The 19,633-nt window shown below is 41.3% G+C and overlaps 1 protein-coding gene across 2 annotated transcripts in view; it reads right to left on the bottom strand.

Annotated features, from left to right (window-relative positions):
• slc22a31 (solute carrier family 22 member 31) overlaps positions 1-15,927 on the bottom strand; it is a 38,069-nt gene extending 22,142 nt beyond the window's left edge. Inside the window, exons 1-5 of one of the 2 annotated variants that reach the window (XM_052027988.1) lie at positions 15,503-15,803; positions 14,915-15,335; positions 12,027-12,130; positions 11,228-11,382; positions 373-541 (exon numbers count right to left, since the gene is read on the bottom strand). In XM_052027988.1, coding sequence (XP_051883948.1) covers positions 373-541; positions 11,228-11,382; positions 12,027-12,130; positions 14,915-15,301 — 815 coding nt within the window. In that variant the 5' untranslated portion in view covers positions 15,302-15,335; positions 15,503-15,803. Of the gene's footprint in view, positions 1-372; positions 542-11,227; positions 11,383-12,026; positions 12,131-14,914; positions 15,336-15,502; positions 15,804-15,839 lie in introns of those variants that run through there. The other variant, XM_052027987.1, reaches the window with a different exon arrangement.
• Between the last annotated feature and the right edge of the window lie 3,706 nt (positions 15,928-19,633).

A 19,633-nucleotide genomic window follows, 5' to 3' on the forward strand; every position in this document is an offset into this window, starting at 1 on the left:
TTCTCTTTGCATCTATTCTACTGATCATCTCTCTAAAGCATCAGAGAGGTGCTATATTAAAAAGGCATAGTTTAAAAAGCTATTGTTGAATATCCGACTCCATCACATTAAACACAAACAAGAACTGATGACTTTTCCAAACTAAACACAAAAAGTTAGAAACTACCACCTGAACTAGATGTTTTAAATTATTCCATTCACGTTTCCAAATCAAAACTACATAATACTTGAGAAAGTTACCATCCCTCGTTATTCCATTTACATCAATGTCATATTCACAGAAATAACCATTTGACATTACTGCAAAGATTCCACATTTGGTAATGTAAAAAAAAGTAGTGAGATGGTGAACTTATTGTTAAAAATACTCACCACCAATAGATCAGTAGTATTAGGAAAGGAGCAGTGACAACACCCTGCAAAATTCTCCAGTTTTTGCATAGCTCAGCTAAACCTGGCAGCAACATCTCCCCAGCCACTGTGCAGAATGCAGCAATTATCATGATCATCAGTCGGTGTGGTGGATCACACATTTCCAACCCTGGAGCAAAAAGGTGGAAATGGGGAGGAAGAGAAAAAATAATTAGTAATTGTAACATGATTATGTGATGGATTTTCTAGGCACTGCCCATTCTCTTCCATACATTTATCCTTGTCACAATCATATGACAGAAGTGGCAAGCCTGATGAGTGATGAGCCATTGCAAAGGAATTCCAATATATGGGATGTTACTTACTGGAAGGCACAGGCCAAATGCTTTAGAAAGACCATATCCAGCACCTTCGCTTTACGCAAAAGACTAATGTAAAACAGTGACCCCATTTAAAAGGGGTCACTGATCCTGTAGACAAAATGCTAGATTAAGTAAAATAGTTCATGTTTTTGAACTTCAGTCTTTTATTTAAATTTAATTGAACAGCTTAAACATCTCTGACTACAAGAGGCATTTAAATGTCATTCAAAAGCCTTTGAAAATTGGCAAGATTTCAAAGGCTATGCATATGATCTGGAGGCTATGTGGTATGCAGTGGAACGACAGTGGACATCATTCTCTTGGATGAGAAGGCCAATTGTATCAGGTAAGCTCAGGCAAGGGAAGAATATAGTAAGGGGAGCTAGTGGGCAAAATTGAGCATGATTCAGCCTATGATATTGAAAGTGAGAAGCTTATGAAAAGTACACAAGGACAATTGAAAATGAAATGCAAGAAACTATTTGGAGTGTTTAAATGGCAAATGAGAAAGGGTGGAGCAATGAATGTTATAAAAAAATGTAAACAAAAAACCGATGAAAAGATTGCTAAGATAGATTGCAGGTATAATTACAACATTTAAGAGACAGTTGGACAAGTACATGGATAGGAAATGATGAGAGATATGGGCCAGAAGCGTGCAAATGGGACTGGCTTAGATGTACATTTTGGTTGGCATGGATGAGTTGGGCTGAGGGGCGTGTTTCTGTGCTACGACCACAGGATGCGGAGGTAGTCAGAGTGAAAAGATGGAGTTAGAAGTTTGTGGAAGGTATCAAATCCAATTACATCAGGCACACCCAAGAAAATTTCAGACAAACAGTTTGAAAGAGATAAAGGGGTCAAGAAGGTGTATCTAATTGTTCATTTGTACCCTTGTGGAAAGTGATTCCACAATTGTGCATTGTGTCACAACAGAGCCATGTGCAAATGAAGAACACAAGGGAATTAAGGATGAATTACTTAGGGACTACAGACTGAAAATGGGGAGCAGAGTCTTTGCTGGAGGTGCTCTGACTACTGTTACACAGAGCTTGACGATAGAGGGTGTTGGTACATTCAATGCAACACAGATGGCAAAAAAGGTAGTCATTCTGTGACACTGGTTCGATTATCTTGATATGGTAGGGGAGGTAAATAACATTGTAGGAAAGGATGCAACAAAGGCAAGGAAAGGGAGGTTTTTTTTAAAAATTTTTAGGATGTGGTGATACTCTGTTGAAAATGGTGTTGCAAGTCCATCACAAATTGATCTAAAGAAACCATGAGCTAATTCATTTGTAGGGTCTGAGGTTGCATGCAGATCTGATTGAATTGGAATGGCAGGCTTCCTTTTCCAATGCATAGTATTCACTGATGTGCTTTAAGGGAGGAAACCCACCATCCCAATTCTTATCTAATCCCATCAAGTTTGGCTTTAATGACAAACCAGCAGCCATAGTATGCTTTGAACTTACTACCCAAGATTTGCCAAGATTAAACTGCATACCACCATGGCTAGGGAAAAAAAAGTTATAAAACCATCAAGGAAGATTGACTGGCCATTAACTAACAGTCACTGCTGGCTGTGTTATCCTAGTAGTTAATTCAGTGAAAGAGACCATAAAATACTACTAGTCTTTTAAATATCATGCTCTATTTGAGTTGACTTAAAGGACAAACACATAAAATAACCCTTCTAAAAAAAAATTATCCTGGCAGATAAAGTACAAGTAGGCAAAATTTTGGCCAAGAGTGCAAATTCAAAGCTAGTTTGAATAACACTAGCTTTGTGTTGTTGGAGAAACTCAGCGGGTCAGGCAACATCTATGGTGGGAGATGAATAGTTGATGTTTCAGGTCTCAACCCAAAACGTCAACTGTCCATCTCCTTCCATAGATGCTGCCTGACCCATAGTTCCTCCAGCTTCTGTTTATTGCTCCAGATTTCCAGCATCTGCTGTCTCTTGCATCTCCGAAGCTAGCAAGGAGGTTGACTTGCAAAGCAGCAAAGATGTCTTTGTCAAGCTAATTAGAGGGTAAAAATCTTCATTTTTATTTAACCCAAATTAAATGATCAAGTTATCCCAATTAAGCTACTTATGTTTTGTAGCACATCTTATTTGGAGTGTCATTTTTTTCCCCCCACTTTTTTATTAAAAAAATCAACTACAGAAGTCTCTGCACAATGCATGATGAAAACAAAAAAACCAAGGAGAAAAGTTACATTAACCATGAACTGCTTAACTGTATTCTTCCCTTTCATTTCTCCACAGATTTTCTTAGACCAATATATAACATTTTCCTTCACTGGTTCCAATCAGCGCATCTGTATGTGACTGTTTATCAGCTATTGTGGTATCTAACATGTGCAAACACAGTTTCAAGTGAACACACAATGAAACTGATGGGAAGGCTCAATTACCAAAGCAACTTACATTTGTACAATGCCTTTTTATGTACAGAAATATAGTAGTTAATGGCAAGGTCCCACAAACAGTAATGATACAAGAACATACATTTTCACAATACTGCTGGTTGAGAGAGAAATATTGGCCAGGAACATAGAAGGACTAGGATGTTTATGATGTTGTTTTTCCAAGCAAAAACACAGGACTTATCCCTCCATAGGTCACCCAAGACAGAAGATGGGGCTTTAGCTTTACATCTCATCCTAAAGTGACACTGATACCACAGAAATCCAACAGTAACATACTGAAGTTTCATCCAATACTGAAAATTGAAAATCTGAAATGCTGGATATTGGAAATAAAAATTGAAAATACTGAAAAACTTAACAGGTCAGGCAGCATCCGTGGAAAGAGACATAATTAACAATTCAGGTTGAAGATTTTTCATCAGGACTACAAAAGAGAGAAAACAAAAATTCCGTTTCTTTTTCTACAGACATCACCTGACCAGCTGTGCTTTTCAGCATTTTTTATTTTTGTTTCATCCAAGGTTGCATTCAAGTCTTTGAAAGGGATTTTGAACTGTTATTCAATGTTAACCATGTTCTAGGAATGTTAACAATGAGACAAGTTGACATTGACCCATGAGGAAAGTCTGGAGTAGGAAGAGAGGGAATTAAACAAAACTCCACAACTAAAATACATTCATCTGTATTAAAATTTGACCAGGTGTCCAAATCAAATCAGATAGTAACAGAAGAGACTGCAGATGCTGTAATCTGAACATAAAAAAGAAACTGCCATTGGAACTTAGTGGGTCAAGCAGCATTGGGGGGTGGGGGAAGGAACTGCTGATGTTTTGGGTTGAGACCTTGCATCAGGACTGAGAGTGGGAATGGACAGGCTGGTGTGGGAATGTGCAGGAGAGATGAAATGGTATACAACTGGGAGCTCTGAATGGCCATTGCAAACACAGCATAGGTGCTCTGCAAATCGGTCTTCTAGTCTGCACTCAGTCGTGTCAACAAAGAGAAGGGTACAGCAGGAGCAACGATCAGAATAGATGAGGTTGGAGGTGGTGTGTGTGAATCTTTGCCTCAGTTGGAAGGGCTGTTTAGGTCCCTGGATGGTGGTGAGGGAGGAGGTGCAGAACAAGTGTTGTACTTTGTGATTGCAGGGGAAAGTGTCAAGGGTCAGGGAAGGGCAGGTGGGGAGGGATGAGCAGACCAGAGAGCCACAGAGGGAGTGTTTCCTGCAGAAGGTGAAAAGAGGCAGTGAGATCCCATTGCAAGTGGTGGAAATGATATGCTGTGCGTGGAGAGCTAGTGGGGTGAAAGCCAAGGACTAGGGGAACACTATTTGTTCTAAGGGGGGGGGGGTGGTGTGTGAGGGCAGAAGTCCAAGGAATGGAGGAAATGCGAGAGAGGGCTCTGTCAACCACAGGAGAAGTCACGTTTCCTTAAAAAGGATATTTCATGTGTCCTGGAATGGAAGGCCTCATCTTGAGTGAGAATGTGGATGAAACTGAGAAACTCAGAAAGAAATGGCATCCTTACAAGAGACAGGGTGGGAAGATGCAGTCTCAGTAGCTGTGGAAGTCAATGGGTTTATCGTAAATATAAGTGGACAGTTTGTCTCACAAGATGGAGAGAGAGATCCAGAAAAGGGACAGAAGGGTCAGAAGTGGTCCAAGTGAATTTGAGAGTGGAGTGGAAGTTAGTAGCAGAGGTGACAAAATTGATGAGTTCTGCACAGTTCCAGGAAACTGCACCAATGAAGTCATTGATGTAATGGCGAAAGTTGGGGAGTAGTACCAGACAAGGTTTGGAACAAGGACTGTACACATAGCCAACAGAAAGCCAGGCACAGCTAGGGCCCCATGCGAGTGCCCATGGTTACACCTTTGATTTCTATGAAGTGAAGCAAGTCAAAAGAGAAGTTGTTCAGAGCAAGAACAAGTTCAGCCAGGTGGATGAAAGTGTTGGTGGAGGGCAGCTGGTTAGATTTTTTTTTGCAGAAAGAAGCAGAGGGTTTCAAGACCTTCCTGATATGGGATGGAAGTACATAAAGACTACATCTGTAGTGAAGATGAGGTGATGGGGGTCAGGGAATTGAAAGTTGTCAAAATAGTGGAGAGCATGCAAGATATCAAGGATGCAAGTGGGAAGGAGACAGGATAAGAGTCAGGGTATGAGAAGATAAGTAGGGCAAGAGCAGGTAGAACCAGTGGGCCTACCAGGACAGTCTTGTTTGTGTTTCTTGGGCAAGAGATAGAAGCAGGAAGTGCAGGGTTGGGGCACTGATGTGAGGAGATCTGTGACAGTGCAGGAGACAGTGGTCTGGTGTGGTCATGGACCAGAGGTAGGTATGAGGAGGTACTCAAGAGCTGTATTCTAGTCTCTGCAAGGTAGAGGTCATTCCACCAGACAGATAGAACTTGATAACTATAATTAGTTAAATGGTTTTGCGTTTTATTTCAGAACAGATTAGAAAGGCAACTAATGTTCAAAATTGAAATGTAGAAAAAAAATCAAAGACCAATTGAGATTAAGTTGACATAGAACTAGCATGAAAAACAACCAGTTTCACCACTACTGGTTAGGTTGGCATAAGAAATCTTCAATATAAAGTATGTGAGCATTAATTTTAAAATCATTTGATATCAATTCATAATTAAATTGAATGTTCTACACAACAAAACAGCCAGATGCTTCACAGGAGCGCTATCAAACACAATTTGACAGTAAGCCATATAAAGGAGATACTGGGGCAGATACTTGGTCAAAGACCTCCACCCTGGAGGGACGGTACTCTTTCCTCCACCCTGGAGGAAGAAATGGGAGGAAAGGATTAAAGTAAACTCCAGAGTTAGCACATTGGCACCTGAAGGCCACTAATGACTACATGAAAAGTAAAGAGGCCAGCATCTTTACATTCTTAGGAGGTTAAGCCTTTCGCCGAGCGCTCTAACAAACTTTTACAGATGTAAAATTGAAAGTATCCTGACTGGTTGCTTCATGGTCTAGTATGGCCATTCGAATGCGCAGGAATGCAAAAAGTTGCAGAGGGTAATGGACTCAGCCCAGTACATCAGTGGCACATCCCTCCCACCATTGGTAGCATCTACAGGAGGCACTGCCTCAAGAAGGCAACATCCCAAGATACCCACCATCCCGGCTATGCCACTTTTTTGCAGCTACCATCGGGCTGGAGGTACAAAAACCTGTAGTCCCACACCACCAGGTTCAAGAATAGCTACTTCCCTTCAACCATCTGGTTCTTGAACGAACCTGCACAACCCTAATCACTACCTCAGCAGCAACACTGTGGCCACTTTGCACTAAAATGGACTTTGTTTAGTTATAATTCTGTTTTTTTTCCTTATAAAGATTGTGTATAATTTGTTTAACGTTTTTCTTGTGAATGCAGCTTAGATGACACTATATGCTTGTAATGCTGCTGCAAGTAAGTTTTTCATTGCACCTGTGCATACACGTACTTGCACATATGACAAACTCGACTTTGACTAAACCTAGAGACAATTTAAGGGCCAAGAGCCACTCTGAGAATTTTACGGCTGGTGGAGACTGCAGAGATTGGGAAGGAGGAGCCAGGAAAGAATTTTATCAACAAATATGACAACTTTAACAACAAGGTAGGTTAGCAAAGGCAGTGATGAACAGGACTCAAGATGCAAGGTGGATCATCGTTAGATGCAGTTGAAAGGACAAATATATTAGGTTGGTTAAAATGCATTCCTTGTACTAATATTGTACATTTGCTTGCCATATTGTTCTCATGCATTTAAAAACTAATTTAATGATGTATAAAAGCTAGAAAAATCTGATGTCTATTGAAATTGCACAATAGAATTTGCAGCTGATTACCATATTTGTTACATCCATGCCAAATCTTAACTGCAGGGAATGTTATTCTCATTTGCAATATTTAACAGTAATCATTTTAGTCAAATTCAACAGGATTTGACAGTTTTTTTTTAATTTAGGAGTGAATCAGGAGCTGAGAAACCAAGGAGCAGCAGGTCCCTCACAGGTCCAGGCCAGCTTAGAAGGGCCAATAAAAGGGTTGTGTCACACAGAATGACATTGTCGGAGTGGACAGAGTCAGAGTGAGTAGCTTTGGCACAACAGGCTTCGGCATCAAGAGGCAAAGGATATCTGCAACAACACTGATGAGTAGCTGGTAAGGCAAGGTTTACTGTTATTGTTATAACTTTTAAGTAGACTACAGCTAGGTAAGGAAAAAAAATTAGTTCAGATGGAGGGCAAGGCGATGTGCTGCAGCTGCATGACGTGGGAGCTCGTGGACCCTGCTGTGGTGCATGGTGACCACATCCGCAGTAAGTGCTTGACGCTGGAGGAACTTCGGCTCAGAAATGATGAGCTAGAGTCGCAGCTTCAAACACTGCAAAGCATCAGGGAGAGAGTTATGTAGATGCTGTACATCAGGAGGCAGTCACCCCCCCCCCCCACCCCCCAATGGGATCAAGTTTATCGAATAGGAGGAGATAACAGATGAATGCATGGCTGAGGAGTTGGTGCAGGGGAAAAGGTTTTAGATTTTTGGATCATTGGGATCTCTTCCGGGGAAGGTGGGACCCGTACAGAGTGGATGGGTTACACCTCAACTCGAGGGGAACCAATATCCTTGCAGGTAGGTTTGCTAGTGTGGTTCAGGAGGGTTTAAACTAGTTTGCAAGGGGATGGGAAACAGAGGGATAGGTCAGTGGAAGAAGTGCATGGAGTAAAGCCAGATATAACACAGGGGCATTGAGGCAAAAGCAGAGTACAGGCTATAAAAGTAGAAAGGTGGATGGGCTAAAGTGCATTTACTTAAATGCAAGAAGTATCAGGAATAAGGGTGATGAACAGAGCTTGGATAAATACATGGAACTAAGATATTGTGGCTCTTGCAGAGACTGGGTTGTCAACAGGGCAGGAATGGATACTGAATATTCCTGGATTTCAGTGTTTTAAAAGGGATGGGTGGGGGATGGTCAGAGAAGAGGAGGAGGGGTGGCGTTACTGGTCAGGGACATTATTGCAGCTGCAGAAAGAGTGGATAATGTAGCAAGATCCTCTCTAGTCAGTATGGCTGGAAATTAGAAACAAGAAAGGAGCTCTACTAGGAGTATTCTATAGGCCCCCAGGTAGCAGCAGGGATACTGAGGAGCAGATCAGGAGGCAGATTTTGGAAAGGTGCAAAAATAACAGGGTTGTTATCATGGGAGACTTCAACTTCCCAAATATTGATTGGCACCTGCTTAGTACCAAAGCTTTAGACGGGGCAGAGTTTGTTAAGTTAGTCCAGGACAGATTCCTGTCACAGTATGTTGACAGGCCGACCAGAGGGAATGCCATATTAGATCTAGTATTAGGTAATGAACCAGGTCAGGTGAGAGATCTCTCAGTGGGTGAGCATTTGGGGGACAGTGACCACCGCTCCCTAACATTTAGTATTGTCATGGACAAGGATAGGAGCAAAGAGGACAGGAAAATATTTAATTGGGGAAGGGCAAATTATGCGACTATAAGGCTGGAACTTGCAAGTGTGAATTGGGATGACATTTTTGAAGGGAAATGTACTATGGGGATGTGGTCGTTGTTCAGGGATCACTTGCAGGATGTTAGGGATAGATTTGTCCCAGTGAGGCAGAGGAAGAATGGCAGGGTGAAGGAACCATGGTTAACAAAAGAGGTGGAACATCTAGTTAGGAGGAAGAAGGCAGCATGCATAAGGTTTAGGCAGCAAGGATCAGATAAGTCTCTTGAGGAATATAGGGTAGCGAGGAAGGAACTTAAGGGGCTGAGGAGAGCAAGAAGGGGACATGAAAAGGCTGGGGTTTTCTTTAGCCCTACTCGCCAAGGCATTTTTCACATGTGAAGAGCAGAAGGATGATGGGAGTAAAGGTAGAACTGATTAGGGATAAAGGTGGGAAGATGTGCCTGGAAGCTGTGGAAGTGGGCGAGGTTCTCAATGAATACTTCTCTTCAGTATTCACCAAGGAGAGGGGCCTTGATGGTGCTGAGGACAGTGTTGGTAAGGTTAATGCTCTAGAGCATGTTGATATCAAGAGAGAGGATGCGTTGGAGCTGTTAGAAAGTCTTAGGACAGTTAAGTCCCCGGGGCCTGACGGAATATTCCCCAGACTGCTCTGCGAGGTGAGGGAGGAGATTGCTGGACCGTTGGCTAGGATCTTGACTCCTTGTTGTCCATGGGAATGGTACCGGAGGATTGGAGGGTGGCAAATGTTGTCCCCTTATTCAAATAAGGTAGTAGGGATAGTCCAGGGAATTATAGACCAGCGAGCCTTACGTCTGTGGTGGGCAAGCTATTGGAAAGGATGCTGAGAGATAAGATCTATGGGCATTTGGAGAATCATGGTCTGATCAGGAACAGCCAGCATGGCTTTGTGAAGGGCAGACCATGTCTCACAAGCTTGAGTGTTCTTTGAGGAGGTGACCAGACAGATTGATGAGGGTAGTGAAATAGATATGGTCTACATGGATTTTAGTAAGGCGTTTGACAAGGTTCCACATGGTAGGCTTCTTCAGAAGGTCAGAGGGCATGGGATCCAGGGAAGCTTGGCCATGTGGATTCAGAATTGGCTTGCCTGTAGAAAGCAGAGGCTTGTGGTGGAGGGAGTGCATTCAGATTGGAGGGCTGTGACTAGCAGTGTCCCACAAGGATCGGTTCTGGGACCTCTGCTTTTCGTGATTTTTATTAATGACTTGGATGAGGGGTAGAAGGGTGGGTTGGCAAGTTTGCAGACGACACTAAGGTTGGTGATGTTCTGGACAGTGTAGAGGATTGTTGAAGATGGCAGAGGGACATCGATAGGATGCAGAGCTGGGCTGAAGTGGCAGATGGAGTTCAATCCAGAGAAGTGTGAAGTGGTACACTTTGGCAGGACAAACTCCAAGGCAGAGTACAAAGTTAATGGCCAGATTCTTGGTAGTGTGGAGGAGCAGAGGGATCTGAGGGTCCATATCCACAGATTCCTGAAAGTTGCCTCACAGGTGGATAGGGTAGTTAAGAGAGCTTATGGGATGTTAGCATTCATAAGTCGTGGGATCAAGTTTAAGAGCCATGAGGTAATGATGCAGCTCTACAAAACTCTAGTTAGACCACACTTGGAGTACTGTGTCCAATTCTGGTTGCCTCATTATAGGAAGGATGTGGAAGCATTGGAAAGGGTGCAGAGGAGATTTACCAGGATGCTGCCTGGTTTAGAAAGTATGCATTATAAGGAGAGACTAAGGGAGCTAGGGTTTTACTCTTTGGAGAGGAGGATGAGAGGAGTCATGATAGAGGTACACAAAATATTAAGAGGAATAGATAGAGTGGACAGCCAGCACCTCTTTCCCAGGGCACCAATTCTCAATACAATGGGGCACGGCTTTAAAGTAATGGGTGGGAAATTCAAGGGAGATATCAGGGGAAGGTTTTTTTTTTACCCAGAGTGTGGTTGGGGTATGGAATGCGCTGCCTGGGGCAGTGGCGGAGGCAGGTACATTGGTCAAATTCAAGAGATTACTAGATAAGCATTTGGAGGAATTTAAAATGGAGGGATATGTGGGAGGAAGGGGTTAGATAGTCTTAGGCAAGGTTTAAAGGTCAGCACAACATTGTGGGCTGAAGGGCCTGTATAGTGCTGTACTGTTCTATGATTTAAATAATATCAGGTGCCATATTACTAAAGGAGAACAATGATTCATACACATTGAAAAGGAGGAGGAAGAAATGAAGATAAAGATTGGTGATACAACAATATATATCGTGCACAATAGTTTAAATTTTGGGAAATTTACTTTGAAAGTGTACAATTTACTAGAACCAAGTGCTCAAAATATAGCATTTAATAGACTTTCTCTGTAACTGGTGACCACAAATGAATTATAATTTAAAAGACATTGAAAAATTACACAAACCTTATCCTTCCTGTACCTTTCAAATAAAATAGTTTCAAAGATGAAGAAAAGTGAAAAACTTGTATTTTTAAACAGGCATACATGTCTAAATGCTGCTTTTCATGTGACCATAGTCTAAGTTGATCTCTACTTACTTGCAACATATGCAGACAGGAAGAGTCCAGCCAATGCTATCCCACTGAGCATATGAAATACAAGAAACATGATGAAATCCACAGAGACCAAAACTCCAATGTGTTGAATAATTGCTACAAATACCGAAAGAACGAATGTACTTCGACGGCCCAGTCTGCAAGTTAAAATGAAAGTCAATTTACATAAAGAATTACAATGAAATAACTGACAGAGAAAAATTAAGTTTGAAAATTGGTGAAAGTGCTAATGGTTTACTTATTTGTCTGAACTACTCAGAACATTATTCCACCTTTATTCAGGTAGTCACTTGTATTTTGTGATGAGAATAAGAACATTTTCAACTTAGATTTTCCATTCAAAATATTCAGGTGAAAATTATCCATGGAGCTACTTGTCTTGGACAAGGATGAACTTCTAACAGTGTTCTGATAGAAGATTACTTGAGTGCTGTGGTGATGCAGTGATTCCCAGATTGTGGAAATACTGTAATTACTGCACTCAGCAAACAGACAGGTATATGTAAAGGTATGCAAAAATATTTTGTTAGCTTTTTGAAATATTAATGATTGTAGCTGCTAGATTTCAGTGCTATCAACTCTATATTGGGAAGAATAATGCAAGGTCTTCCATCCACATAATCATACTATGCAAGAATAGAAAACATGTTTTTTTTAAAGAAGTATTACAAGTAATACAATAAAAGCATTTTTGGAATTTACAATAACAGCAATTTAAACAGATATCAAAACACCAAAACAAGTTACTCAAAACTTGAGAAGTCAATTATAAAAACTTTACCCATCTGCAACAGTTCCAAGGGTCAAGAATCCAACAATCCAACCAATGGAGTAGCCCACTTCCTCCAAAGGAACCTTCCAGTAGTTTTTGCAAACCAAATTCCACTTAAAAATAAAATAAAAACCATTTTATCTTAAGAATTCCCAGCATTCGTTTTATACCAGCTTCTCTCTTCTGTGCAAAAACTTAAAGAATGATATTCCTCACTGTACACAGCCAGATGGGGTTGTGTTTACCAATGCCCAATAATTAGGTTCTTACTTTTTGTCATCTTTGTCATGAAAATCTATAATCAATAAACATAATGCAGATCTGCAACTTCAGAAAAAGCTCAGTTCTCTCCCTTTCGCTAGCTCACGGGATTGAAGATTCCCATTTCAGTTCTGAGGTGACTGATGAGATGAATGGGGGATCCAAAGACTCTGCTACAGCTGGGCAGGGGGTCTTGGAGTGGGTAAGTACGAAAGGAGTTAGTGTGTACTTTTCAATATTTTTTTAAACTGGGTTTGATCAAGCTCCCATGGAGATGTGAAGTTATCCAGGATGCTCCTCCTCTATTTTGAGGAGTCACCAGCCTCCAGTTGATGCTGTTACATTTCCAACCCCCACCCCCCCCCCCCCAACATGCGCGCACACACATGCACGCGAAGGTAAGCACCTTCTTCACTACCCTATCCTCCTATGTCACCATTTTCAGGGAGCTATGAACTTGCATCAAGGTTCCTCTGTACATTAATGCTTCAAAGGCCACTACTGTTTATTGTGCATGTCTGGCCAGTATTAGACAACCCAAAATGCATTACCTCACTTGTATGGATCAAATTCCATCTGCCACTACTCTGCCCAAATTTCCAGCTGATCAGTCCCTCTTAATCCTTGGGCAACTCCACCACGATTACAGACTGCATGCTGTCATATTGGTGACAAAGAATGGAGATGAAAATTCATAAAGAATTCTCCGTGGTCTCTCTTGATTCACAGAGGAAGTCTTCTATACGACCTAGGTCATATACAGTGAGTGATATGGCTTCCTGCATTTTTTGGGAGTTGTCACAGATAAAAGATCATGTCCATTGTGCTTTTTGATGGATGGAAGCCACACTGATTAGGGGAGCAGCCCTTCAGCCACTGAGTAGTGGTCAAGAGCCCTTTTGATGTTTTTTTCTTATGGTTGATAGTAGGGAGACCCCTCAGAAATACCCTTTCTGGAAGTTGGTCACAATTATGACACCTCTGACGCAGTCCTCATCTTCCAAGATATGGGAAAAGAGGCCGTGAATGTGCACCTGAAGTTCCTCTCTGCTAAGTTTTAGAATCTCAGTAGGGATACTATCTGCTCCAGAAATGTGTTCATAATTTTGTCTGTAGGAAAGCAGTCAACTTAGTGCTTCATACTCCTGGGATTAATGTCTCATCCTCACTTCTGTCCTAATTACATATGATGAGGGAGAAGCAGTATTTAATCACTACCAGTGCATCATTTACAAAATAAAAATAACCCAGGTACAGCAATATCCTGATAGTTAAATTATGAGAGTCAGTTCAAGAGTTTATATTGCATTTAAAAAACTCAAGTAACAAAACTCAAAGCTGCTTTGTGAAGCTTACTTACACTATTATAAACTGAAGTAACTTGTGGATTGGATTCATCAAGAGTAAATCAGTGCAAGAAACATGTAGTTTATTTGCTGTAGTAGCTTTTTAAAACATTAGCTTTTTTTTTAAGCATAGTAATTGAATGTTATATAATGGCTTCATACCAGCACAGAATTAACCTAGACATGGAAGTTAACTTTTGAATACCTGGTACAATAACAGCGTTCTGATTTGGAAAACCTTGCTTAGATTGTGTAACCAGATGAGAGATGAGTCTGGTGAAAAGTGCTATCTGTATATGCAAAGCAGAAGAGTTTCTGGCAGTGCTACCAACAAACAGGTGAAACTGGTTTGGTTAAAATTCTGATGACTTTTTAAAAAGTAAATAAGTAATAAGTAAAATGGTTTGATTCAGTGTTCCAGCTATTTTGCATATTAGTTAAGCTGCAGGTATAAACAAGGATCTCCATATCCTGCTTCAGAATTTATACGGAAATAAAACAAATGCGCACCCTGTCCAAAATTTGCATACCCACAAACGCACAGGTCAACTTTTGCAAAAAAAAGTAATATTTATCGTACGAGCCATCGCGTCATCCGAACCACCGGAGTCAATTAACGCAGACAATATGGAAATAACAAACTTAGAAAACAACACTACGAGACAAATAATAAACATTTGACAGGCATATACAGATTAGCCCGAATCAAAAATATCAGGCATTGAACAACGAACTTACTGCTTTTCCGAGTGACCGCAAAACGATTATTAACTGCAAGCTCTGGCCCCAAAATGCACTTGACCATGTGACATTAGGCCAAATTCAAATATGGAATTGAATTAAATTTTAGTTGCAGAAAACAGGGTGCTCGGTCAGAATAACAGGCTAGTTTTATTTTACAGGCCTGAGCATGTTTCATGGTCGTATTTTAAAGTAATCGTGCAATCATTTAAAGCCAATAATTTTTAAGATTGCAATCGGTTCGGAAACATTTACTGAGAATGGGTTGGTTAATGCATCTGCACCAGGTTAAACCCCAGACGACGTGTTAACTCCGTGAAACTCAATGACCAAGACAAATTTTGGACCGTTTCATTTCTATTACCCCGTACAGTGCAATATAAATAATATACAAAAATGGGGGCGGGGGGGGGCAAGAAGGTGATGTTGATAATAAAAAATATGTATGATTGAAATACATGCACCCGTTTTGAGTGAAGCGTGTGCAGGCTAAGTCGGTGCACGGAGTTTCTCCGGTCTGGTTCCCCCGCGCACCGGACGGTTGCTCACCTGGGTAACGACGTTGGTCTCCAGGCCGACCAGCCGTTCGAACTGCCAGCCTCGCGTGCACGAGACGCTGCCGTTGGGGAGCGGCCGGCTCCTGCCGTCCGACGACGGGTATCGGAGGAGCCGGCAGCGGCTCCAGGCCGGGCTGGCGGCGGCGTCCGTCTGGGGCGGCAGGCTGTAGTTGAGCAGTTGCACTCCCGACAGGTTTCTCAGGGTTTCGGGGAGCAGCTGCGGGTCGGGCTGACAATGGTGGCCCGGGGTAAGCGTCAGGAACACGCTGCTGAAGAAACTCAACGCCACCAGCAGGTTGGGGAGGCAGGCGAAAGCCACCAGCATTTTGTGACAGCGGCCGAAGCCTCCTATGTGGGGGATGATCCTGTCAAACTCCATTCCTTCCGCGAATTATTCCTTCTCTCACAAGTTTCTATACAAAAGGAGATTTATGCGCGAAACCGGTGAGTCATTGCCGTGACGATTGGCTTTGCCTTTTAAAGTGAGGCGGAAACGTAATCATTTAGAATTATTTTTTGAAAAGAGTTTGTAGACGGTTGATAAATCTGGTGCCTCGTCCGTTGGCTCTCGCATTCTTACCTGAAGATCAAGTCGAAATCGGCTCAGAGAGCATTTCTTCAGTGTCCCTGATCACTAAATCACCTGTGTGGGGCCGGACCAACATCCCGAGACGCCCCTTAAAGGGCAACACCTACTTACACCGGCCGAACCACACGAGTACGGTTAATTAGAACAATAATGTTTATTAAAGATCTTCCTCTCCTAGCCCACGGATCCCATTAATATCCTGAAATAGTTCAATTATTTTAATGCAATGATTGAGCCTCGACAGGACCCCAGCATAGAGAATACCAAAAACTTTCACCACCCTTTGAACGACGAAATTTCTCTTCACCTCACTCCTTAAATAGCTTACCAATTATTTCAGCCGGGGAAATATCCTCCTTGCACCTATCTTGGAGGTTTTAACGAGGTCATCTCTTGTTTCTCTAAACTGCAGAGAATAGAAGTCTAGCCTAATCAATCTCTAATCATGTGCCTGGCTGCTGGAGAGGTGATGAAAGCGTGTTAATTAGTTAATTGTTCTCGTTCATCTCAAGAACAGGCGGGGGAAACAATGTGAGATGGAGAATACTGCAGATGCTTTAAATCATACGTTTTTTTTAAATGACGGAATTACCCAGCAAGTCAGGCAGCATCTGTAGGAAGAGTTTAATATTACAGATTGCTGACGTCAAAACTGGCTAGTTCTGACAAAAGTGTTATCTGAAATTGCTGAATTTATTGCAGAGAGTTAGGGGTATTATGTGTCTGGTGAGAAGATGAAAATAAAACAAAAACAGACATTGAAATAAGAACAAAAAAAATGCTGGAAATACGTAACCGGATAAGCAGCATCTGTGGAAAGGGAAGCTTAATATTTCAGGCCAAAGAACCTGAACGTAGGTGCGATGCAATCACTAAATCTGCATTTGGTTACTCAAAAGAGATGGGGCCATGTTGTGAACACCAAATGCAGCACACTAGATTGGAAGAATTGCAAGTGCATTGGTGCTTCACTTGGAAGGAGTAGGTGGGTTGCTGGATGGTGGGAAGAAAAAGATAAAGGACAAAGTTGCACCTCTTGTGGTATGAAATATGAAAGTACCATAAGCCAAGTGGATGATGGGAACGAACGAGTGGGTCAGGGAATCATGAGGGAACAGTCCCTTCAAAATGTTGAAATGGGAGGTGAAGATTTGTCTGGTGGTGAAGTCTGTGAAGGATGACCTGCTGAATGTGGAGGTAGGTGAGGTGGAAAAGGAGAGGGGAAAACCAGGGGACATCTATTCCTTACTCTTTCTACTAGAAGGGGTAAGGGCTGAGGGACAGGAAATAGATTGATGCAGTCAAGGGCTTTATCAACTATGGTAGAGGTGAAGTTACAGTTCAGGAACAAGGAAAATATCCCAGTGACACTTGTCTGGAAAGTCTCATCATCAGAATGAGTATTAGGGACAGTTTACTGAAACAATGGAACGGAGTCCTTCCGGGAGGTAGGATGGGAGGAAATATGGTCGAGGCAGATGTGGAAGTATGTTGGCTTGCAATAGATGTTTATCGCTAATTTATCCCATGAAATGGAAACAGAAATCTAGAAATGGAAGAATCGGAGATGGACCATATGAAATGGAAAGTAGGATGGACATTGACAGCAAAAGTAACGACATTTGAGTTTGACAGTGCAAGTAGCCACACCGATGTAACAGCTAATGGACTGGAAAGAATTTGAAATGCTATTCTTCCTGATAATGTTGTGCTTTTGTTGGAACAATGCAAGAAAATCGGAGAGGGATAGAGAATTAAAGTAACAGACAATTGGGAGCTCGGAGTCACCCTTGACTGAACAGAAATATCTGCATTTACCCAATCTGCATTTTGTTTCTCCAGTGCAGTGATCATATAGTGACCACTGAAATGCAGTGCACTAAATTAGAAAAAGTGCAAGTGAATCACTGCTTCATCTGGAAGGAGTATTTGTGTCACAGGATGGTAGGAAGGGAAAAAGAGCATGTGCTGCATCTCCTGCAGTTGTATTGGAAGTTGGTGGAGATAGAAGAGTGAACCATGGATTCGTGGAACAGTCTCTCTCCATGGATGTGCCTGACCGCTAAGCATTTTTAACATTCTATTTTTATTTGAGAAAGATGTGTTGCCCTCTCTCCTCTTTGAATTAATTGTTACTATTAACAACCAAGGAGGGAACTTTATATCCATTACAATAATTTATATAAAATGCTTTGAAGCAGGTTTCCTTGTATTACTCCGGGAGCTTTTTTGACAATATAGGTATGTTTCTGCTTTAAGATCTCAAGTACATTTCTCAATCGTTATCCTCCCTCTCACCTCAAGCAAGCCTGTACTAAAAAAGTAACAAATGTGAGCAACTTAGAATTCTGTCACCAAGGTAGAAGCTGCCTACCACCACCTTTCCTTCCCCAGTCCACGCGATCAAATTTTTTGTAGAACTGCTTTTCACATTGCCCTGCTCCCATCTTGCTGTTGTTCCCCCCCCCCCCCTTTCTCTGCCAATCATAAACCTTTGGCACGTAGACAATACTTTACCTCAATATCTTTCCACTGAATGTATGCTGGGAGGGACTGTACCGAGCTGGCTCTATTCTTACCAATCCAGTCAATCACTTGCAGTGGCTTCTCTTTCTGAACCTGCAGTTTTTTCTTCGTATCTCAATCTATGTACCATCCCAACCTATAGCGATCTAAAAACCCTTTTTCAGTTTGAGTATTGATAATAAGCAGCTCAATCAATCTTTTTACTTTCTCAAAGTTGTCAGACTGCTTGTCCAAACTTCCAATACCAGATGAGCAGAAATTTCTTCTGATTAAATACAGTGAAGGCTAAAACTGTTGTCATCATTCCTAGCTACAAAATACTTTGCAAGGTCCATTCTATTTCAGATGAGTACATCCTCTCTCTCCTTTGCAACTTATCTGATACCGAACCAGATTGTTTACAACCTCAGTATTAAATCACATATCTGCCCCAATTCCATACCACCACATTATAACCCAACCCTACCTGTTTCAGTTCATCTGCTGCTGTGGTTTCATTTTAACCCTTTGCTGCTCAAGTATAATGACCAATACAGTGCACTGTTTTTCAAAATTCTGCATGGAATGTATTCCAGCAACTAACCTGGATTTTTGACAGCATTCTATAAAACAAAACTCACTAAATATTGATTTTTTTCCCTTTATACCTAGATTATAAGGGTTAGATTTTCTATTTTGGTTTATAAGAAACAACTGATTATTCTTCTGCATGGTTGTTATTTCAAACCTGCCCAAGAGCCAGGAAAAAAATTCCATTTTGAGACACGATGCCTTCAATGTCAGTACAATCAGTCACAAATATAAACACTGTCATGTCACTGTAGGCCTGCTACCTGCAATTACAAGGTCACCCCATACTTAAATCTACTTGTTCCAAATGCAGAAGGTACATCTTCCCAGCTCCAATTTGGTCCCAGATCGTATTTCAGCAACTTTCCCAACCCTAGCACATTGTGGAATTGAGGAAACAATGGATGAATTAAATCTTATTAAACAGCAAGTTCATGATTTCTAATTTGTCACTTAAAGTTGGCTGCTTCTGTAACCTTGGAAACAACAATGCCAGTCTCTGCTCATTGTCATTGTCAAAATTGTCACATTCCATACTAGGCAGTATTGTGGAACACCATTCAGCACAAGGAATGTCAATACATCAAGAAAAAAAATATTTCATCAGGACAATGAATGTTGCCTCACCAGTAGCAAATGCTCCAACACAAAACTAACTCCCTCCATTCCAAGCAGTTATACACTACAAATATGATTGTAGGATGTGAAATACGCTTAAGATTTTCGAGCAATGTATTAAATAATTCTTACTGGTTAGTAAAATCAATAATTTCTAAAATAAAAAGTACATTGTTTTCTGTTAATGCATTATGCCAGTGCGACTTGAACTTGTTTTAATGCAGATTCCAATTTCAAAAAAGGATCAATACAGCAAGTTTTGGTATAACCGATCCATTGACAGAAATATTATACTAATGGAGAAATTGTACATACATCATTCCTTACACAACCCATGTATAATTTTAACTTCCAGTGTTCTGCTTGTAGCACAGGTCACATATACAAAGCTGGTTATCAATAAAAAGG

The sequence above is a fragment of the Pristis pectinata genome, chromosome 13 (assembly GCF_009764475.1).
Source record: "Pristis pectinata isolate sPriPec2 chromosome 13, sPriPec2.1.pri, whole genome shotgun sequence".
In the NCBI taxonomy this organism is placed as follows: domain Eukaryota; kingdom Metazoa; phylum Chordata; class Chondrichthyes; order Rhinopristiformes; family Pristidae; genus Pristis; species Pristis pectinata.